The sequence below is a fragment of the Salmo trutta genome, unplaced genomic scaffold (genome assembly GCF_901001165.1).
Source record: "Salmo trutta unplaced genomic scaffold, fSalTru1.1, whole genome shotgun sequence".
NCBI lineage: Eukaryota > Metazoa > Chordata > Actinopteri > Salmoniformes > Salmonidae > Salmo > Salmo trutta.
In genome coordinates, this window is record NW_021823456.1 from 561508 (window position 1) to 586091 (window position 24584).

Genomic DNA, 24584 nt, shown 5'->3' on the forward strand with positions numbered 1-24584 from the left:
TGGCTGATTGAACTGAGGTGTTCTTCTACCTACCTTTCTGTTGGCTGATTGAACTGAGGTGTCCTTCTACCTACCTTTCTGTTGGCTGATTGAACTGAGGTGTCCTTCTACCTACCTTTCTGTTGGCTGATTGAACTGAGGTGTCCTTCTACCTACCTTTCTGTTGGCTGATTGAACTGAGGTGTCCTTCTACCTACCTTTCTGTTGGCTGATTGAACTGAGGTGTCCTTCTACCTAGCCTTACGTTGGCTGATTGAACTGAGGTGTCCTTCTACCTACCTTTCTGTTGGCTGATTGAACTGAGGTGTCCTTCCACCTACCCTTATGTTGGCTGATTGAACTGAGGTGTCCTTCTACCTACCTTTCTGTTGGCTGATTGAACTGAGGTGTCCTTCCACCTACCCTTATGTTGGCTGATTGAACTGAGGTGTTCTTCTACCTACCTTTCTGTTGGCTGATTGAACTGAGGTGTCCTTCTACCTACCTTTCTGTTGGCTGATTGAACTGAGGTGTCCTTCTACCTAGCCTTCTGTTGGCTGATTGAACTGAGGTGTCCTTCTACCTAGCCTTACGTTGGCTGATTGAACTGAGGTGGTCCTTCTACCTACCTTTCTGTTGGCTGATTGAACTGAGGTGTCCTTCTACCTAGCCTTACGTTGGCTGATTGAACTGAGGTGTCCTTCTACCTAGCCTTTCTGTTGGCTGATTGAACTGAGGTGTCCTTCTACCTAGCCTTACGTTGGCTGATTGAACTGAGGTGTCCTTCTACCTAGCCTTACGTTGGCTGATTGAACTCAAATAAAAATGGAATGGCTCTTTCTTGCTTCTGTTTGTTCCTAATCAATCAAGCCAAAGTATTTACAATGTTTTTATACTCTTTAGATATTATTTACGTGCCAATGACACTGCTGCATATTGAGTTATTGAAAAGGTTTGCGCAATTGTACTTGGGGTTTAGAGATGATTTAGAGATGATACAAGATAGCCTGGCCCCCGGATCTGTTTAGAGATGATACAAGATAGCCTGGCCCCCGGATCTGTTTAGAGATGATACAAGATAGCCTGGCCCCCGGATCTGTTTAGAGATAGCCTGGCCCCCGGATCTGTTTAGAGATGATACGAGATAGCCTGGCCTCTGGATCTGTTTAGAGATGATACAAGATAGCCTGGCCCCCGGATCTCTTTGTGCTCTCACCAACTCCATTGCTCATTGTCATGAGTTGTCATCACAGCACAATCAGACAGGTACCCAGGCTAGATAAAAGACAGGTTGTAACAATGTATGTACTGACAAAAAAATATGTTTACTGTACACTAATAGGCCAATAGAAGAAGCGCTGAACCACCAAGGGCTTTCATTCTTGGATCTAGAATACTGGTTTACAGAGTCCAAGACTTAACTCTTGACTGACTACATTTGATTTGTTGTTGAAATGGGATTTATATTTAACAGATACTACGGTTCTGTTCCCAGCATGCATGTTTTCTATGTCTTGTTGAACAACTTGTTTAAATGGGATTTATATTTGGGGCTGTGTCCACAGGGCTCTGGTCATAAGTAGTGCGCTATATAGGGAATTGGTGTGCCATTTGGGACAAAAAAAATCTTGATTCCCAAATAGTGTACAGGAAAACAGAAACTGGTTATTGTTTACAGAAAGCAAATTCTACGTGTGGAATGTTGTGTATTGTGTGTATATCTGAAATATGGACATGATCAGTTTTATTGTCCTGTAGAACCTGTACAACCAGATATAAGGAAGTGATGTCAGAACTAAATGTATGGATTATGCTGTACAAACCCATTGGCTGATTCATTGACTCCCCAGGTTGTGTATAATTTCAAACAGGAAATCAGAAAAACTTTATAGACAAAAGTGTTATAACAATATGAAAGACAATGCTGAACAACTAAAGTGTTTATGATCCAGAATATATGATTAACAACGTTCCCTCTGCATCTTATTGCAGAAGCCAGAGTATTTAATTGTTTAGGTAGAGAGCCTGTTGTAACCTGGCCAGCGCCACCAGTGGATTGTCGCTGGCCTCTCCTACAGGGTAGTGTACAGAAGAGTCCTGCTGGAAGGAGCTCCTGGAGATATAGCCCAGGTCTGACCCACTGACGGGTCTCTTCTCCTGGGCAGCAGGCTTCATCACCTCCCCACCCTCCTCCATCTCTACCGGCTGGGAGTGGGTTATCTCTGGCAGGGGAGGGAGGTACCGAATCTGACTATCCATCGGTACAGGTGGGGTAACCTGGATGGAGCTGAAGGTCAGTTGTGATTGGCTCATCTTGACAGGAAGTGATAGGTCCATCTCTCCATGCTGTTGTGATAAGTAGCCATTCTCTGTGGACACAGAGGTGATTTCTGGGATAGCACTGAGACCACAGAGTGACAGCTGGAGAGACATTAGTTGTTCCAGGGTGTCAACAGAGGGTTGACAAGAAGGACTGTATGCCTCCTCCTCTTCCTCGTTCTCTAGAGGGCAGCGGTCTGCTGTTCCCCACCTCTCCTGTAGGTGGAGACAGTTCTCTCTGGCCAAGGGTGGCTCACTCAGGAGAAGATCTGACAACCCACAGGGTTGACTCTCCAGGCCATGGGGGTGCAGATCAGAGATAAGTACCCCAGGTGGGGCCTCAACGACTGGGTATGACGGGTACACCTGGTGGCTGTCAGAGCTGACCCTTGGAAGAAGCTCCAGCACAGACGTCCCATTACCTGGAAGAAAAAGACTTTATTAATCCATACTAGACAGACATTTGTTCTGTTGTACCAAACCCCTAGCCTGGGCACCAGTCAGTTTGTGCTATCATTCCACTCCCCTCTGATAAGCTTACCTTCCAGTCTCACTTCAGGAGTCAAGACCTGGACTCCCTGGCTGTTTTCATTGATCTCTACATCATAGCTGGAGATTGGAGGCCCCTTTCTGTATTCTGGAACACACTGTAGAACAGGAGGCCCCTTCCTGTATTCTGGAACACACTGTAGAACAGGAGGCCCCTTCCTGTATTCTGGAACAAACTCTAGAACAGGAGGCCCCTTCCTGTATTCTGGAACAAACTCTAGAACAGGAGGCCCCTTCCTGTATTCTGGAACAAACTCTAGAACAGGAGGCCCCTCCCTGTATTCTGGAACAAACTCTAGAACAGGAGGCCCCTTCCTGTATTCTGGAACAAACTCTAGAACAGGTGGTCCCTCCCTGTACTCTGGAACAAACTCTAGAACAGGTGGCCCCTCCCTGTATTCTGGAACAAACTCTAGAACAGGCGCGACCTGCTTTTCCAGTAGAGCATCATACTCTGTTACTGCGACCACTTCCTCCTCTGCGTTGATGTCAACACACTCCTGTTCAAACCAGTCTGGGTTTTCTAGCTGGAACACCTGGAAGGCTTCGATGGCGTCACGCAGATCCCTCCCCGATGGACATTTGAAGTACTCTTCCACTCCGATCCCCTCGATGTGGCTGACCTGATTGAATTAATTAATTCATTTTATTTGACACGTTCAAAATATACTGAACAAAAATATAAACGCAACAACTTCGAACATTTTACTGAGTTACAGTTCATATAAGGAAATCAGTCAATTGAAATAAATTCATTAGGCCCTAATCTATGGATTTCACATGACTGGGCCAGGGGCGCAGCCATGGGTGGGGGGCATAGGCCCACCCACTTGGCAGCCAGACCCACCCACTAAGGAGCCAGGCCCAGTTAATCAGAATGTGTTTTTCCCCACAAAAGGGCTTTATTACAGACAGAAATATTCCTCAGCACATTTTTAAAGTGGCCCTTTTATTGTCCCCCAGCACAAGGTGCACCTGTGTAATGATCATGCTGTTTAATCAGCTTCTTGATATGCCACACCTGTCAGGTAGATGGATTATCTTGGCAAAGGAGAATATGCTCACTAACAGGGATGTAAACAAATTTGTGCACAACATTTGAGGAAATAAATATATATATATGTGTAGTACATAAAGAGTTTCCTCAGCCATGAGAGTACTGGTACAATAATACATTCAACATAATGGAGAAGCTAGCGTCTTATTTCCACTGTGGGCCTCACTGCTACTAGTGATGCACCGATATTACATTTTTGGCTGATAACCGATAATTTTCCTTACCATAAAAATCCTGATACCGATAACCGATATTTAAAATTTTAGCGGCGTTTTATTAAGCATTCTAGTACAGTTAAATAGTTAACACACACATGGACACAGCGGTCTAAGGCACTGCATCTCAGTGCAAGAGGCGTCACTACAGTCCCTGGTTCGAATCCAGGATGTATCACATCCGGCCGTGATTGGGAGTCCAATAGGGTGGCGCACAAGTGGCCCAGCGTCGTCCGGGTTTGGCCGGGGTAAATAAGAATTTGTTCTTAACTGACTTGTCTAGTTAAATAAAGGTTACACACACACCACACTGACCAAAAAGTTATTTTGTTGGCATTTACGTATGTCCCCATTACCGGTAAAACATAATCAAAACCTATTTCTTTCACTTACTTGCTGTGCTGTTTCGGTGTTCATTTGTTAAGTCGTTTCATTCTCAACCAGGATTTCTATGGAACGCCGTTTGGGTCTTTTCATGTCTAAAAAGATCCACGTCAAGTAACACTTTGACCAATCAGGATCTGAATATGACTGCACGTCACATAATAATTTAATGCATTCATTCATTTTTTTAACGTAGTTATTACACATTGATTACAGTACCACTTGTATTTCATATGTCACAACGATTCATCGACACGTCTGCTATGATGCTGGTAAAGTTGTCTAGCGCACCTACAGTGCTGGTCATAAAAAAAGCTAGCTAGCTCATGGATGCGGACAATGTTCTTCCCCAAAAACGTAGCAAAACGACATCATCTGTTTCAGTAGCTATCGTTAGCCAGCTAACTATATAGCTAGGTGTCATCTAAAATAACCCTAATTTATAAGACAGTTCTTATTTGATTAATGGTGGTTGGACCCATCTATGTGATGCTAGCCACAATAAGGATTAGCCACAACAGTGGACTTTGCGGTTAGCCTTAAAAATAAAAGTATGGCATAATTCTACTATTTGTATTCATTTGCATCACTGTTAATTACATACTTTTATTTTGAAGGCTAACCGCAAAGTCCACTGTTGTGGCTAATCCTTATTGTGGCTAGCTTCACAACACATAACCCGGTCCGATTCGAGCATCACTAGCCAGATGAAGTTAGCTGGCTGCTTATAATGTTAGCTTTGGGCAACAGGGTTAAGTAGCTTCCTAGCTAATACTTACTCACAAGGATTCCTAAATCATTGCTAAGAATAATGAAAATGGCTGCAGTTTCTACTGGTCATTGTTTTCAGGCTGGTTGTATTGGTGCTAGCTAGGTACCAAGCTAAAGCTAGCTACCCCAGAAGTTGCGGTGAACAAATGATGCTTTATTACCAACGCGATATTGAAAACACATCGTTCGTGGACGGTGTTTGCTTGTTTGCAGACTGTTTTGTACAGCTTTGGACAGTGCTACTGATAGTGTTGGCGGCGCTTGGCTTGGACGTGCAAATTCAGAACACACAGCATTCTATAATACAACTGTGTTATACGACGTGTCAAAATAAAAGCTTATTTAACGTGTCAAATAGTGTTATTTGACGTGTATCTTTTTTGACATGTAAAGACCCAAACGGCGTTCCATAGTATGTCGTGAAGCTAATAGCACTGATGCTATTACTGTGTAACTCCGGTAAGGCAACATCTGAACAATAGCGCACTTGGTAACGTTAGTGTGTACCGGTGCTCGACCAGTCGTGAAGCCAACATCACCCACGACAGAGAACGGTTGATTGTCAAGGGCAATGAATTCCATTATCTTGGCTTTAATGGATTTCAACTTTGAGTTGTCTCTCGCTGACATGTTCTTACTCTTTCAAATGACTGCTGGACTTGACGACTGCTCGATCCACACAGCAGACATTGTGGGCTAGGTTAGGAATTCTGTGTTACACGTGTAGCGCAAGATTTTACGTGGCGTCATTACGTCATGTACCTACGTTATATAGTTATGCACGTCAGCTTTGACATCGGTTTTAAACATCGGCGTTAAACTAGACATCGGGCCGATACCGATGTTGCCATTTTTAGCTAATATCGTCTGATTTGTTGGAGATTTTCCAGTCATCTGATGATTCTCAGTACCTATACTGTTCTCTTTGAAGTAGAAACAATAATTAATATAAGCTTAAATATTAGACGTGTGTAAGCAGAATGAACGCTAAGCCCATGCGAGTGTACAAAGCTGGATCAACATCGAATTGACCATTGGACATGTAAAAAAACAGAACGTAAGCAGAATCTGTGTCGATGAGGCGAAGCAAGGTAAACTAACAAGACGTGACTGGTCTGGGCCATATCTGATCTTGTGAAGGATACTGGGACAGGCACATGGGTTAATCATACATAAGACAACGTCAGTCTGAACATGTGAAGACCTTTGGACAGGAACATTAGCTAAGGCATGTCATGCCACCAATAGAATCTATGCCCCAATGTCTGAGCCAATAAGAGGATGGAAACTAAGTAAGACAACAAGATTGGTAAAATGGGGTGATGACGTTATGTAAAGGTAAGACTGTATAAAAACCAAGCACTAAGAATGAAGATTCAGTTGTTTCCTGAACTAACTCGGCTTTGTTGCTCTCTGTGATAAAGTCTAATTGAATTCACAAGCTCTGGTATTTCCCACAGCAGATTCCGATGTGTTCACCGATATATAGTGCATCCCTAGCTATTACCTTGAGAAAGCTAGGACCAGACTGGCCGTCCCTGTCCCATACACTAGGGTACAGAACAACAGACCAGGCAGGAAGCATAGGGAGATCCCATCAACTAACTGACCTGTCCTGGTGCGTACTTCTCCTGGTCCAGGATCCTGAAGCAGAGCTCCTCAAAGTGCTTCATTAGCTTGTACTTCACAGCGATGTCAAAGACAGACGGCACGTCACGCTCGCTGCCGACATCGTCAAAGTAGGCCACCATGTACTTCCCCAGCGCGGCGGCCTGCTGCATGTCGGGCAGGAAGAGGTTGAGGGCCGGGGTCAGCATGTCGTCGATGGGCGACCGGAGGTCCTCTCTTAACGTCACACGACTCTGGCCACACATCGCCCTCCACTTGGCCTGGACGCCACGAGAACAGAGGACCAGGATCTTGTCTGATGATTTGTTGACCTGTAGGAGAGAAGTGGAGAGGAGAGAAGCGGAGAGAGGGGGAGGAGAGGAGAGGAGAAGAGAGGAGTTGACAAGGAAAGAGAAGAGGAGAGAAGCGGAGAGAGGGGGAGGAGAGGAGAGGAGAAGAGAGGAGTTGACAAGGAAAGAGAAGAGGAGAGAAGAGGCAGGAGAGGAGAGGAGAAGAGAGGAGTTGACAAGGAAAGAGAAGAGGAGAGAAGAGGCAGGAGAGGAGAGGAGAAGAGAGGAGTTGACAAGGAAAGAAAAGAGGAGAGAAGAGGAGAGAAGAGGCAGGAGAGGAGAAGACAAGAAGAGGAGAAAAGAGAGGAAGAGGAGAGAGGGGGAGAGAAGCGGAGAGGAGAGAGGGGGAGAGAAGCGGAGAGAAGAGGAGAGGAGAGAGGGGGAGAGACGAGGAGAAAAGAGGAGGAGAGGAGAGAAGAGGAGAGGAGAGAGGGGGAGAGACGAGGAGAGAAGAGGAGAGGAGAGAGGGGGAGAGACGAGGAGAAAAGAGGAGAGGAGAGGAGAGAAGAGAAGAGGAGAGGAGAGAGGGGGAGAGACGAGGAGAGAAGAGGAGAGGAGAGAGGGGGAGAGACGAGGAGAAAAGAGGAGAGGAGAGAGGGGGAGAGAAGCGGAGAAAAGAGAGGACAAGAGAAGATGAGAGGAGAGAGGGGGAGAGAAGAGGAGAGAGGGGGTGAGAAGAGGAGAGAGGGGGAGAGACGAGGAGAAAAGAGGAGAGGAGAGGAGAGAGGGGGAGAGAAGAGGAGAGAGGGGGTGAGACGAGGAGAGAGGGGGTGAGAGACAGATTTGTCAATCTGTCCATCTGTGGAAACATACTTTTTTTCTGTTTTGTTCAAGTGCCTTGCTAAAGGGAACAACGGTACAGGGTCTGAAAACAACAACCTTCAGATTCCCACTTTTACTTCCTAACCGTCTAGTCCTCTTCTCTACTGGGCCTGTATGTAGAAAGCGTTTCAGAGTAGGACTGCTGATCTAGGAGCAGTCTAGCCTTTTAGATTATATTGAAGGATATTACATGAACAAGGGACACTTGATCCTAGATCAGCACTCCCGGTGTCTACCCACCTGTTGTCTCTGCCACTCCAGCCAGGGTAGTCTCCCCACAGTGCCCAGCCAGGCTGTGTCTAGAAGGTCCAACACCACCTCAGTTCCACACTTGGCCTGGAGGAAGGCACAGAGCTTCAGGACTATCTTCCTGTAGAGAGGATGGTCCTGAGAGTAAATCACCAACACCCTGGGAGGAACCCTGGGGAGATGAGGAATCTGGGCCTCTAGCTCTACAGCTGGGGGAGAGGGGCCTGGTAGGACTGAAGGAGAGACAGAGAGGGAAGGAGGGGAGGGAAAGAGAGAGGGAAGGGAGGGAGAGACAGAGAGGGAGGGAGGGAGAAAGAGGGAGGGAAGGGAGGGAGAGACAGAGCAGAGGGAGAGAGAGACAGAGAGAGACAGAGAGGGAAGGAGGGGAGGGAAAGAGAGAGATGGAGGTAGGGAGGGAGAGAGAGGGAAGGGAGGGAGGGAGACAGAGCGGGAGAGACGGAGGGAGGGAGGGAGGGAGGGAGGGAGAAAGAGGAAGGGAGGGGAGTGAGAGGAGGAGAAAGCGATAAAGAGAATAATGAGAAAATGAAAAAAGAGAACAAGAAGATAGCAATAAAAGAACCAACTAGAAAGATGAAACTATGAAACAGGAAGTCAGATTGATGCTCCTCTATTTCACGGACCATTGACTCCCAAAATCCATCCTCATTTCTTAACCATCATATTCTGCTAATGTCTTAATTAATGTCATGCATTTAGTTATGGCTACATGGCCGTGCCGTAACGAAGCATATTATATACATGCCTGTATTTCAGAACAGCCAAAGTAAGTCAAATAGACACTTGTCAAAATAACTTGTTTGTCACTAAGGAGCACTGAATAACCAATTTCCGATACATTTTGAGTGATTAATAAGTGAGAGATATTAAGTGAGCGATAACGGCATCTCTCCTCAACCAACCTTTCTTTCTCCGTCTCCGTAGTTGATAGACAAGACAACAGACCAGTCCGCTGACCAGCAGCAGCAGCACCACGGCTGCTACGGCTGTGTAGAGTTTAGGAGATGAACATTCTCCAGGTAACACAGTTGGAGGGGTCCCTGAAATCACACCAATATTCTGTTAGTGGAGAACATCAAATAGATCATATTTTACCACGTAATAAATAGACTTGTTGATGAACCTACCACATATGTTAAACGTTTTCCTCCTTCGTACACAGTCGTTGTTGCAACGGCTAAAAAACGGCTGGATCTAGTAGGACGAAAACGAAGCTGTGTTTTACTAGGCCACTATCAGGTTCACAACAGGTCTAACAACATAAACCTCTAGCTTGCTGAACACTGCCGGCAATTTGACGGAAACAAGGAAGTTGTAAAGTTCTAAGGAGGACTTACCTCCGCATCAAAATGGCAACAGGTCCGGGGCCACTTCTCCAGGTCAAACGCTACATTCAGCAGTGTTTGGTTGGTCTAAAGAAAAACATAAGATATGAACTCGTTTATCTTTCTGCTTGATCTCTACATCATAGACGGTACGGTGCCTTGGGAAAGTATTCAGACCCCTTCCCCATTTCCACATTTTGTTATGTTACAGCCTTATTCTAAAATGGATGACATTAAAAAGAAATCCTCATCAATCTACACACAATACCATAATGACAAAGTGAAAACAGAGTTTTAGAAGTTTTGGCAAATGTATTACAAGTAAAAAACAGAAATACTTTATTTATATAAGTATTCAGACCCTTTGCTATGAGACTGTAAATTGAGCTCAGGTACATCCTGTTTTCATTGATCATCCTTCAGATGTTTCTACAACTTGATTGGACATGATTTGGAAAGGCACACACTTGTCTATATAAGGTCCCACAGTTGAAGTGCATGTCAGAGCAAAAACCAGGCCATGAGGTCGAAGGAATTGCCCATAGAGCTCCGAGACAGGATTGTGTCGAGGCACAGATCTGGGGAAGGGTACCAAAACATTTCTGCAGAATTGAAGGTCCCCAAGAACACAGTGGCCTCCATCATTCTTAAATGGAAGGAGTTTGGAACCACCAAGACTCTTCATAGCGCTGGCCGCCCAGCCAAACTGAGCAATCAGGGGAGAAGGGCCTTGGTCAGGGAGGTAACCAAGAACCCGATGGTCACTCTGACAGAGCTCCAGAGTTCCTCTGTGGAGATGGGAGAACCTTCCAGAAGGACAACCATCTCTGCAGCACTCCACTAATCAGGCCTTTATGGTAGAGTAGCCAGACGGAAGCCACTCCTCAGTAAAAGGCACATGACAGACCGCTTGGTCTGACTCTCAGACCATCAGAATCAAGATTCTCCGGTCTGATGAAACCTGGCACCATCCCTACGGTGAAGCATGGTGGTGGCAGCATCATGCTGTGGGAATGTCTTTCAGCGGCAGGGAGTGGGAGACTAGTCAGGATCGAGGGAAAGATGAACGGAGCAAAGTACAGAGAGATCCTTGATGAAAACCTGCTCCAGAGTGCTCAGGATCTCAGACTGGGGTGAAGGTTTACCTTCCAACAGGACAACGACCCTAAGCACACAGCCAAGACGACACAGGAGTGGCTTTGGGACAAGTCTCTGAATGTCCTTGAGTGGCCCAGCCAGAACCTAGACTTGAACCCGATCGAACATGTCTGGAGAGACCTGAAAATAGCTGTGCAGTGACGCTCCTCATCCATCCCGACAGAGCTTGAGAGGATCTGCAGAGAAGAATGGGAGAAACTCCCCAAATACAGGTGTGCCAAGCTTGTAGCATCATACCCAAGAAGAATCACTGCTGTAATCGCTGCAAAGATGCTTCAACAAAATACTGAGTGAAGGGCCTGAATACTTATGTAAATGTGATATTTCCTGGCTTTTTTTTATACATTTGCAACAATTTCTAAAAAACTGTTTTCGCTTTGTCATTATGGGGTATTGTGATGTCATTATGGGGTATTGTGATGTTATTATGGGGTATTGTGTGTAGATTGATGAGTAAAAAAACAATGTAATCCTTTTTAGAATAAGGCTGTAACATAACATAATGTGTAAAAAGTGAAAGGGTCTGAATCCTTTCCGAATGCACTGTATGTGTGAAGAAGATTAGAATCTGGGGCAGAACCACAGCGATGAAGTGTGACACAGGATGTGCAGTGTCTCGCTTTGCAAACCTAAATGTTCTAGGTCAAACCATTGGAAGGGAAAACAAGACGTCTTCTGTACCGATGTCTGTAACGTCATGTAGCGAGCTACAGACACAATTCTGCTGATGATGTAGTTCTTTACACAATGAGAAGGATGTAAAAAAACGGTAACACTTCAAATTAAAGTTTATTTGTCACATGCGCTGAATACAACAGGTGTAGACCTTACAGTGAAATGCTGAATACAACAGGTGTAGACCTTACAGTGAAATGCTTACTTACAGGCTCTAACCAATAGTGCAAAAAAGGTATTAGGTGAACAATAGGTAGGTAAAGAAATAAAACAACAGTAAAAAGACTGAAAAATAACAGTAGAGAGGCTATATACAGTAGAGAGGCTATATACAGTAGAGAGGCTATATACAGTAGAGAGGTTATATACAGTAGAGAGGTTATATACAGTAGAGAGGCTATATACAGTAGAGAGGTTATATACAGTAGAGAGGTTATATACAGTAGAGAGGTTATATACAGTAGATAGTAGAGAGGTTATATACAGTAGAGAGGTTATATACAGTAGAGAGGCTATATACAGTAGAGAGGTTATATACAGTAGAGAGGCTATATACAGTAGAGAGGCTATATACAGTAGAGAGGCTATATACAGTAGAGAGGTTATATACAGTAGAGAGGCTATATACAGTAGAGAGGATATATACAGTAGAGAGGCTATATACAGTAGAGAGGCTATATACAGTAGAGAGGATATATACAGTAGAGAGGCTATATACAGTAGAGAGGCTATATACAGTAGAGAGGCTATATACAGTAGCGAGGCTATATACAGTAGCGAGGAAATATACAGTAGAGAGGCTATATACAGTAGAGAGGCTATATACAGTAGTGAGGAAATATACAGTAGAGAGGTTATATACAGTAGAGAGGCTATATACAGTAGAGAGGCTATATACAGTAGAGAGGTTATATACAGTAGAGAGGCTATATACAGTAGAGGCTATATACAGTAGAGAGGCTATATACAGTAGAGAGGTTATATACAGTAGAGAGGCTATATACAGTAGAGAGGCTATATACAGTAGAGGCTATATACAGTAGAGAGGTTATATACAGTAGAGAGGCTATATACAGTAGAGAGGCTATATACAGTAGAGATGCTATATACAGTAGAGAGGCTATATACAGTAGGGAGGCTATATACAGTAGCGAGGCTATATACAGTAGAGAGGCTATATACAGTAGCGAGGCTATATACAGTAGAGAGGCTATATACAGTAGAGAGGCTATATACAGTAGTGAGGCTATATACAGTAGAGAGGCTATATACAGTAGAGATGCTATATACAGTAGAGAGGCTATATACAGTAGAGAGGCTATATACAGTAGAGGCTATATACAGTAGAGAGGCTATATACAGTAGAGAGGCTATATACAGTAGAGATGCTATATACAGTAGAGAGGCTATATACAGTAGAGAGGCTATATACAGTAGGGAGGCTATATACAGTAGCGAGGAAATATACAGTAGAGAGGCTATATACAGTAGAGAGGCTATATAAAGTAGCGAGGAAATATACAGTAGAGAGGCTATATACAGTAGAGAGGCTATATACAGTAGAGAGGCTATATACAGTAGTGAGGCTATATACAGTAGAGAGGCTATATACAGTAGAGATGCTATATACAGTAGAGAGGCTATATACAGTAGAGAGGCTATATACAGTAGAGATGCTATATACAGTAGAGAGGCTATATACAGTAGAGAGGCTATATACAGTAGAGGCTATATACAGTAGAGAGGTTATATACAGTAGAGAGGCTATATACAGTAGAGAGGCTATATACAGTAGAGATGCTATATACAGTAGAGAGGCTATATACAGTAGAGAGGCTATATACAGTAGGGAGGCTATATACAGTAGCGAGGAAATATACAGTAGAGAGGCTATATACAGTAGAGAGGCTATATACAGTAGCGAGGAAATATACAGTAGAGAGGCTATATACAGTAGAGAGGCTATATACAGTAGAGAGGCTATATACAGTAGTGAGGCTATATACAGTAGAGAGGCTATATACAGTAGAGATGCTATATACAGTAGAGAGGCTATATACAGTAGAGGCTATATACAGTAGAGAGGCTATATACAGTAGAGAGACTAGGGTGTCATTTGGGACACGCCCTTAATTATTTATGTATTTTTTTATTTAACTATGCATGTCAGTTAAGAACAAATTGTTATTTTACAATGACGGCCTACCCTAACCCGGACGACACTGGACCAATTGTGCGCCGCCCTATGGGACTCTCGATCAACGATCAATTGTGATACAGCCCGGGATCGAACCATGGTCTGTAGTGACGCCTCTAGCACTGAGATGCAATGCCTTAGACCGCTGCACCACTCGGGAGCCTAATTTGTTAAAGGGAACCTACATATGTCTATTGACTTCATAAGCCATTCATAAGGCATTCATAAGCCATTCATAAGGAATTCATAAGTCATTTATAAGCCATTCATAAATCATTCATAAGGCATTCAAAAGCCATTCATAAGCCATTCATAAATAATTTATAAGGCATTCATAAGCCATTCATAAATCATTCATAAGGCATTCATAAATCATTTATAAGGCATTCATAAATCATTTATAAGCCATTCATAAGCCATTCATAAATCATTTATAAGGCCTTTATAAGGCATTCATAAATTATTCATAAGGCATTCATAAGCCATTCATAAGGCATTCATAAGCCATTCATAAGCCATCCATTCATCATTCAAAATGCGTGAAATGAAATATATGCATTCACTACTGTAAGTCTCTCTGGATAAGAGCGTCTGCTAAATGACTGAAATGAAATGTAAAAATTCATAAGGCATTCTTAAGCCATTCATAAGCCATTCATAACATGAATAACCATACCATGTGTGTGTCCTGCCATTGTCTGTTGTTGGAGCACAGTAGTGAGACTCTGTAGTTGTGTGAGTGCTGGTCTGTACCAAACCCGACAGTGAGCGTGGTTCTGCCTTGTGGTCCAGTAGACCGCTCCAGCGTAGTATTAGGTCTCCACAGACTCCCTTCACACAGCAACAAAGGAACACTGTCAGAACTGAGTAGCAGCATCCTGGAATGTTCTACTACTTGTGTTTATGCACCTCTTATAGAATATTAGATTGTATTATTATTTATTTATTTATTTTATTTATATAAAAGTATTGAGGAGTTTCTATAAACAGTACCGGCACCCCAAATGAGTACTGGCACCTATTTCAGTCCAAGTCAAGAACTGGTCACAATACACTATGAACATTATACCTGTATGACTTGATTTAAAGATATTTATTTAACTAGATGTTAATTACAACCACTCACCACTTCAATATAACAGTAATGTGATTGGTCACTTATATAATATAATAGTAATGTGATTGGTCACTTATATAATATAACAGTAATGTGATTGGTCACTTATATAACATAATAGTAATGTGATTGGTCACTCACTACTTCATATAATATAACAGTAATGTGATTGGTCAATCACCACTTCATATAATATAATAGTAATGTGATTGGTCACTCACCACTTCATATAATATAACAGTAATGTGATTGGTCAATCACCACTTCATATAATATAACAGTAATGTGATTGGTCACTTATATAATATAACAGTAATGTGATTGGTCACTTATATAATGTAACAGTAATGTGATTGGTCACTTATATAATATAATAGTAATGTGATTGGTCAATCACCACTTCATATAATATAACAGTAATGTGATTGGTCACTCACCACTTCATATAATATAACAGTAATGTGATTGGTCACTCACCACTTCATATAATATAACAGTAATGTGATTGGTCACTCACCACTTCATATAATATAACAGTAATGTGATTGGTCACTCACCACTTCATATAATATAACAGTAATGTGATTGGTCAATCACCACTTCATATAATATAATAGTAATGTGATTGGTCACTCACCACTTCATATAATATAATAGTAATGTGATTGGTCACTCACCACTTCATATAATATAACAGTAATGTGATTGGTCAATCACCACTTCATATAATATAACAGTAATGTGATTGGTCACTTATATAATATAACAGTAATGTGATTGGTCACTTATATAATGTAACAGTAATGTGATTGGTCACTTATATAATATAATAGTAATGTGATTGGTCAATCACCACTTCATATAATATAACAGTAATGTGATTGGTCACTCACCACTTCATATAATATAACAGTAATGTGATTGGTCACTCACCACTTCATATAATATAACAGTAATGTGATTGGTCACTCACCACTTCATATAATATAACAGTAATGTGATTGGTCACTCACCACTTCATATAATATAACAGTAATGTGATTGGTCAATCACCACTTCATATAATATAATAGTAATGTGATTGGTCACTCACCACATCATATAATATAACAGTAATGTGATTGGTCACTCACCACTTCATATAATATAACAGTAATGTGATTGGTCAATCACCACATCATATAATATAACAGTAATGTGATTGGCCACTCACCACTTCATATAATATAACAGTAATGTGATTGGTCAATCACCACTTCATATAATATAACAGTAATGTGATTGGTCACTCACCACTTCATATAATATAACAGTAATGTGATTGGTCACTCACCACTTCATATAATATAATAGTAATGTGATTGGTCACTCACCACTTCATATAATATAACAGTAATGTGATTGGTCAATCACCACTTCATATAATATAATAGTAATGTGATTGGTCACTCACCACTTCATATAATATAACAGTAATGTGATTGGTCAATCACCACTTCATATAATATAACAGTAATGTGATTGGTCACTCATATAATATAACAGTAATGTGATTGGTCAATCACCACTTCATATAATATAACAGTAATGTGATTGGTCAATCACCACATCATATAATATAACAGTAATGTGATTGGTCAATCACCACTTCATATAATATAACAGTAATGTGATTGGTCACTCATATAATATAACAGTAATGTGATTGGTCACTCACCACTTCATATAATATAACAGTAATGTGATTGGTCACTCACCACTTCATATAATATAACAGTAATGTGATTGGTCAATCAGCACTTCATATAATATAACAGTAATGTGATTGGTCACTCACCACTTCATATAATATAATAGTAATGTGATTGGTCACCACTTCATATAATATAACAGTAATGTGATTGGTCACTCACCGGTCTCCAGACACACCTTGCTCCTCTGAATCTTGGGATCTTTACAATCTACGGTTAAATAACATCTATTACCTCACTGTTCACGATTGAATTGAATTTTGAACTAAACGTTATAACAAGTATGTTTCAGGGTATTGAATGTTGAATACCTGGAAAGCTGTTGATGCCAATCCAATGTGCAGTAGGAATAGACAGTAGACTAGTGTACAAAGTCTCTACACTGTGTTTTACTCATCTCACCTGGGACTGTGATGTGTTTATAGACGTTATAACCAGAGTGTTTCAGGTTTGGTTTGGGGAGGTTGGAGACTGAGACAACGTACGACAGGCCGGGTTCAACCACCACTCGATCCAGGGAGAAAGACCACTGAGAGAAAATAGATTGTCTGTTTACTACGGTGTGTCACGTAAGAATGGATATTTAACATTAAATTGATCACTTGTAATGCGCCCTACCTTTTCATATGCTGGATTAAGCATGGGTATCTTATCGAAGAATTCATATCGAACACACAGATTCTGGTTTGTGGCTTCCTTCAGAACATGAAGCTCTGTTCCTTTCAGGAAACGAATACTTCCTGATGAGAAGAAGGAGGAGGAGAAGAAATGTAAAAGTCACAAACTGCTAATATACTTCTAGTGCTACTCTCCACTTATTCCACATCTAACAAATAGCACCCTGTGGCTTAGTGCTACTCTCCACTTATTCCACATCTAACAAATAGCACCCTGTGGCTTAGTGCTACTCTCCACTTATTCCACATCTAACAAATAGCACCCTGTGGCTTAGTGCTACTCTCCACTTATTCCACATCTAACAAATAGCACCCTGTGGCTTAGTGCTACTCTCCACTTATTCCACATCTAACAAATAGCACCCTGTGGCTTAGTGCTACTCTCCACTTATTCCACATCTAACAAATAACACCCTGTGGCTTAGTGCTACTCTCCACTTATTCCACATCTAACAAATAGCACCCTGTGGCTTAGTGCTACTCTCCACTTATTCCACATCTAACAAATAGCACCCTGTGGCTTAGTGCTACTCTCCACTTATTCCACATCTAACAAATAGCACCCTGTGGCTTAGTGCTACTCTCCACTTATTCCACATCTAACAAATAGCACCCTGTGGCTTAGTGCTACTCTCCACTTATTCCACATCTAACAAGTATCACCCTGTGGCTTAGTGCTACTCTCCACTTATTCCACATCTAACAAATAGCACCCTGTGGCTTAGTGCTACTCTCCACTTATTCCACATCTAACAAATAGCACCCTGTGGCTTAGTGCTACTCTCCACTTATTCCACATCTAACAAATAGCACCCTGTGGCTTAGTGCTACTCTCCACTTATTCCACATCTAACAAATAGCACCCTGTGGCTTAGTGCTACTCTCCACTTATTCCACATCTAACAAATAGCACCCTGTGGCTTAGTGCTACTCTCCACTTATTCCACATCTAACAAATAGCACCCTGTGGCTTAGTGCTACTCTCCACTTATTCCACATCTAACAACTAGCACCCTGTGGCTTAGTGCTACTCTCCACTTATTCCACATCTAACAAATAGCACCCTGTGCTTAGTGCTACTCTCCACTTATTCCACATCTAACAAATAGCACCCTGTGGCTTAGTGCTACTCTCCACTTATTCCACATCTAACAAATAGCACCCTGTGGCTTAGTGCTACTCTCCACTTATTCCACATCTAACAAATAGCACCCTGTGGCTTAGTGCTACTCTCCACTTATTCCACATCTAACAACTAGCACCCTGTGGCTTAGTGCTACTCTCCACTTATTCCACATCTAACAAATATCACCCTGTGGCTTAGTGCTACTCTCCACTTATTCCACATCTAACAAATAGCACCCTGTGGCTTAGTGCTACTCTCCACTTATTCCACATCTAACAAATATCACCCTGTGGCTTAGTGCTACTCTCCACTTATTCCACATCTAACAAATATCACCCTGTGGCTTAGTGCTACTCTCCACTTATTCCACATCTAACAAATAGCACCCTGTGGCTTAGTGCTACTCTCCACTTATTCCACATCTAACAACTAGCACCCTGTGGCTTAGTGCTACTCTCCACTTATTCCACATCTAACAAATAGCACCCTGTGGCTTAGTGCTACTCTCCACTTATTCCACATCTAACAAATAGCACCCTGTGGCTTAGTGCTACTCTCCACTTATTCCACATCTAACAAATAGCACCCTGTGGCCTAGTGCTACTCTCCACTTATTCCACATCTAACAACTAGCACCCTGTGGCTTAGTGCTACTCTCCACTTATTCCACATCTAACAAATAGCACCCTGTGGCTTAGTGCTACTCTCCACTTATTCCACATCTAACAAATAGCACCCTGTGGCTTAGTGCTACTCTCCACTTATTCCACATCTAACAAATAGCACCCTGTGGCTTAGTGCTACTCTCCACTTATTCCACATCTAACAACTAGCACCCTGTGGCTTAGTGCTACTCTCCACTTATTCCACATCTAACAAATAGCACCCTGTGGCTTAGTGTGCTTTAATAGGGAGGCAAGGTCATGTCACATTGTGATAGTGGCCAGTCAACCCACCTTCATCCTGAGCTTTCCATCGGGCCACTAAAACAGGCACCAGGTGTCCCTCCTCATCTTCTCTAGTGTCCAGCTCCACCTCTAGGTTCACTGGGCTGTTAGGAGTGTAGAGCCGAGGCCTCAACCACCCTTTATCCAGGCAGTTATCTATGGAGGGGAGGGGAGGAAAGGAGAGGAGAGGGGAGGAGATGGGAGGGGAGGGGAGGGGAGGGGAGGGGAGGGGAGGGGAGGGGAGGAGAGGAGGAGAGGAGAGGAGATGGGAGGGGAGGGGAGGGGAGGGGAGGAGAGGGGAGAGGGGAGGAGAGGAGAGGGGAGGGGAGGGGAGGGGAGGGGAGGGGAGGGGAGGAGAGGGGAGGGGAGGAGAGGAGAGGGGAGGGGAGGGGAGGAGAGGAGAGGGGAGGGGAGGGGAGGGGAGGGGAGGGGAGCGGAGGAGAGGAGAGGAGAGGAGAGGAGGAGAGGAGAGGAGATGGGAGGGGGAGGAGAGGGGAGGGGAGGGGAGGGGAGGAGAGGAGAGGGGAGGGGAGGGGAGGGGAGGAGAGGAGAGGAGATGGGAGCAGAGGGCAGAGGGGGGGAGGGGAGGAGAGGAGAGGAGGAGAGGAGAGGAGAGGGGAGGAGAGGAGATGGGAGGGGAGGGGAGGAGAGGAGATGGGATGGGAGGAGAGAAGATGGGAGGGGAGGGGAGGGGAGGGGAGGAGAGGAGATGGGAGCAGAGGGCAGAGGGGGGGGAGGGGAGGAGAGGAGAGGAGGAGAGGAGAGGGGAGGAGATGGGAGGGGAGGGGAGGAGAGGAGATGGGAGGGGAGGAGAGAAGATGGGAGGGGAGGAGAGGAGATGGGAGGGGAGGAGAGGAGATGGGAGGGGATGGGGGAGGCGAGCAGAGGGCAGAGGGGGGGAGGGTAGGGTAGGGGGGAGCAGAGGGGGGGAGGGTAGGGGAGGGGAGCAGAGAGGAGCAGAGCGGAGGGGAGGGCAGGGCAGGGGGGAGGGGAGCAGAGCGGAGGGTAGGGGGGAGCAGAGCGGAGGGGAGGGGGGGAGGGGAGCGGAGGGGAGGGGGAGGGGAGCAGAGTGGAGCGGAGGGGAGGGGAGGAGGGGAGCAGAGGGGAGGGGGGAGGGGAGCAGAGCGGAGCGGAGGGGAGGGCATTTTAATCCAACATGTCTACTTTGAACAGAAATGTTTTCCATCTATATTTCACTTGTTGATGAAGGAAGTGATCAACTATCACGCCAAAAAGGAACAATGCAACCGTTTGTTTGAACTAAACAACCCCACACTGTAAAACACTGTGTGGACCAATAGTAAGAGTCTATGGAACGTTAGAGATACTACTCACTGATGTTGGCTTCACATCTCAAACCCTGCACAAAAACAGGAACGTACACAGGCACATGAGCAAATGAAAACCATAGAACAAGAAACAACGACAACTGAGAATGTATGATGAACTAATCATGTATTTCTGTTAAGTCTAGCACTGCCAAAAAAACCTGACTTTCCTCTGTTTTAGATATATTTACACACTATGAGGTTGGAATAATACTGTGAAATTGTGAACATTATGATAATGCCCTTGTAGTGTAAAAAAGCTGTTTGAAAACACCACTGGAAATGTTGGTCATAGTGACATCACAAACTGTAAATGAGAAGGAAAAAAAAACACCTGCATTTGTCCTTTAATTGTTTTGAATGCATTACAAATAAATGTACTTGCTGAGATTAGTGGTATTTTTGATAATATCACAATTTCAAAGAACAATAGAATGAGTAGTCATCTTTTTAGATAAGATATTTATCTTATTATGATAAAGTAAATTAGTAGCCTAGGCATAATGAAAGTCAGCCTGATGGACAGATTATAGATATATATTTTTATTTTTAATGTAACTTTTATTTAACTAGACAAGTCAGTTAATAATAAATTCTCATTTCCAATAACGCCCTACCCCGGCCAAACCCGGGCCACGCAGGGCCAACTGTGCGCCGCACTCTGGGACTCCCGATCCCTGCCGGATGTCCTGATGCACTGAGAGAGTTTGACTGTTTAACCGAATACATTTTTAAAAGTCAGTCGTCATTTACCTCCTGAGTACAGTTTAGTGTGGGCCATTCCAAAATCCATACACTTGATGAAGTAGAGACAAACGCCAACAACAATCCCACCGTGAGAAGTAACTTCATTTTCGTTTAGTCAAAAGCGAGTAGCTTTCCTCCCGCAAATCATTTTCACATTTCAAATTGTCATTGGGAATCATAAATGTAGCGCAGCCGTCACGATAGAAACAAAGAAAAACTCTCTCTAATCTGTAAACGCGCATTTACTGTACAATACAGTAGCTATACTAGACAGACAGTAAATAAGATGCCGTTCACATGGGGAGTCCACGAAATGTCTCATGAAGGTAAATACTCAGATTTCCCAGTGAAGGAAGGTCGGTACAACGTCTAAATGCTGAACTTACTGTAACTTCCTGGTGGTTATGCAAATGAGAAGAACACCTGATCTACTGGAAATATTGTTTTTTTCTCCTTCCTCTTTGTGTGTCAGGTGCGTGGGTATATAGGTACTCTCCAAAATGGCACCCTATTTCCTGTGTAGTCCACTACTTTTAACCAGGTCCATAAGGGATCGGGCCAGAAGTAGTGCACTATGTAGGGAATAGGGTGCCATTTGGGAGGATTACATACAGTACACTATTATTATAGTCATTGCATATTTATATTTCCAGTTAGACTTGTTTCACTCTAAGTTATCATATTTATATTTCCAGTTAGGCATGCTTCACTCCAAGTTATCATATTTATATTTCCAGTTAGGCATGCTTCACTCCAAGTTATCATATTTATATTTCCAGTTAGGCATGCTTCACTCCAAGTTATCATATTTATATTTCCAGTTCGGCATGCTTCACTCCAAGTTATCATATTTATATTTCCAGTTCGGCATGCTTCACTCCAAGTTATCATATTTATATTTCCAGTCGGCATGCTTCACTCCAAGTTATCATATTTATATTTCCAGTTCGGCATGCTTCACTCCAAGTTATCATATTTATATTTCCAGTTCGGCATGCTTCACTCCAAGTTATCATATTTATATTTCCAGTTCGGCATGCTTCACTCCAAGTTATCATATTTATATTTCCAGTTAGGCATGCTTCACTCCAAGTTATCATATTTATATTTCCAGTTAGACTTGTTTCACTCCAAGTTATCATATTTATATTTCCAGTTCGGCATGCTTCACTCCAAGTTATCATATTTATATTTCCAGTTCGGCATGCTTCACTCCAAGTTATCATATTTATATTTCCAGTTAGACTTGTTTCACTCCAAGTTATCATATTTATATTTCCAGTTCGGCATGCTTCACTCCAAGTTATCATATTTATATTTCCAAGTTCGGCATGCTTCACTCCAAGTTATCATATTTATATTTCCAATTTGGCATGCTTCACTCCAAGTTATCATATTTATATTTCCAGTTCGGCATGTTTCACTCCAAGTTATCATATTTATATTTCCAGTTTTCGCATGCTTCACTCCAAGTTATCATATTTATATTTCCAGTTTCGCATGCTTCACTCCAAGTTATCATATTTATATTTCCAGTTCGGCATGCTTCACTCCAAGTTATCATATTTATATTTCCAGTTCGGCATGCTTCACTCCAAGTTATCATATTTATATTTCCAGTTCGGCATGCTTCACTCCAAGTTATCATATTTATATTTCCAGTTCGGCATGCTTCACTCCAAGTTATCATATTTATATTTCCAGTTAGGCATGCTTCACTCCAAGTTATCATATTTATATTTCCAGTTAGGCATGCTTCACTCCAAGTTATCATATTTATATTTCCAGTTCGGCATGCTTCACTCCAAGTTATCATATTATATTTCCAGTTAGGCATGCTTCACTCCAAGTTATCATATTTATATTTCCAGTTCGGCAAGCTTCACTCCAAGTTATCATATTATTTTTCCAGTTAGGCATGCTTCACTCCAAGTTATCATATTCGTATTTCCAGTTAGGCATGCTTCACTCCAAGTTATCATATTTATATTTCCAGTTCGGCATGCTTCACTCCAAGTTATCATATTTATATTTCCAGTTAGGCATGCTTCACTCCAAGTTATCATATTTATATTTCCAGTTCGGCATGCTTCACTCCAAGTTATCATATTTATATTTCCAGTTAGGCATGCTTCACTCCAAGTTATCATATTTATATTTCCAGTTCGGCATGCTTCACTCCAAGTTATCATATTTATATTTCCAGTTCGGCATGCTTCACTCCAAGTTATCATATTTATGTTTCCAGTTCGGCATGCTTCACTCCAAGTTATCATATTTATATTTCCAGTTAGGCATGCTTCACTCCAAGTTATCATATTTATATTTCCAGTTAGGCATGCTTCACTCCAAGCTATCATATTTATATTTCCAGTTAGGCATGCTTCACTCCAAGTTATCATATTTATATTTCCAGTTAGGCATGCTTCACTCCAAATTATCATATTTATATTTCCAGTTAGGCATGCTTCACTCCAAGTTATCATATTATATTTCCAGTTAGGCATGCTTCACTCCAAGTTATCATATTTATATTTCCAGTTAGGCATGCTTCACTCCAAGTTATCATATTTATATTTCCAGTTAGGCATGCTTCACTCCAAGTTATCATATTTATATTTCCAGTTCGGCATGCTTCACTCCAAGTTATCATATTTATATTTCCAGTTAGGCATGCTTCACTCCAAGTTATCATATTTATATTTCCAGTTAGGCATGCTTCACTCCAAGTTATCATATTTATATTTCCAGTTCGGCATGCTTCACTCCAAGTTATCATATTTATATTTCCAGTTCGGCATGCTTCACTCCAAGTTATCATATTATATTTCCAACTGACATAAAACAGGGATTTTTTACCAGGATTAAATGTCAGGAATTGTGAAAAACCAACCTAAGTGTCCGACTTCAACTGTATATAACTATGTATAACTAGAGAACTATATATAACTATGTATAACTATATAACTAGATATAACTATGTATAACTATATAACTAGATAACTAGATATAACTATGTATAACTAGAGAACTATATATAACTATGTATAACTAGAGAACTAGATATAACTATGTATAACTATATAACTATGTATAACTAGAGAACTAGATATAACTATGTATAACTATATAACTATGTATAACTATATAACTATGTATAACTAGATAACTATGTATAACTATATAACTATATATAACTATGTATAACTAGAGAA

At 42.2% G+C, this 24584-nt stretch overlaps 1 protein-coding gene across 2 annotated transcripts; it reads right to left on the reverse strand.

The window, feature by feature from the left end:
• Positions 1 to 1708: 1708 nt before the first annotated feature.
• Positions 1709 to 21781, reverse strand: LOC115191059 (interleukin-17 receptor A). 2 transcript variants are annotated; one of them, XM_029749058.1, is made up of 15 exons: positions 21376 to 21781; positions 20630 to 20654; positions 19304 to 19450; positions 17163 to 17284; positions 16947 to 17073; positions 16707 to 16754; positions 14353 to 14507; positions 9659 to 9733; positions 9449 to 9515; positions 9224 to 9361; positions 8295 to 8536; positions 6885 to 7214; positions 2968 to 3470; positions 2840 to 2928; positions 1709 to 2720 (listed from the first exon to the last, which is right to left on the reverse strand). In XM_029749058.1, exons 1-15 carry the CDS (start codon positions 21472 to 21474, stop codon positions 1984 to 1986), a joined length of 2904 nt encoding a protein of 967 aa, XP_029604918.1. In that variant the 5' UTR covers positions 21475 to 21781; the 3' UTR covers positions 1709 to 1983. The 2 variants fall into 2 exon arrangements, with proteins under 2 accessions (XP_029604918.1, XP_029604917.1); XM_029749057.1 differs by having other exon boundaries at positions 2840 to 3470; positions 21376 to 21780.
• Between the last annotated feature and the right edge of the window lie 2803 nt (positions 21782 to 24584).

Excerpts from the sequence above, each read along its gene's own strand:
- LOC115191059 (XM_029749057.1), bottom strand. The coding sequence starts at position 21,474 with ATGAAGTTACTTCTCACGGTGGGATTGTTGTTGGCGTTTGTCTCTACT. Across the intron at positions 17,285-19,303 it reads ATGGAAAGCTCAGGATGAAG|GAAGTATTCGTTTCCTGAAA; the intron begins GTGGGTTGACTG and ends TCTTCTCATCAG. Across the intron at positions 9,362-9,448 it reads GAAAACGTTTAACATATGTG|GGACCCCTCCAACTGTGTTA; the intron begins GTAGGTTCATCA and ends GTGTGATTTCAG.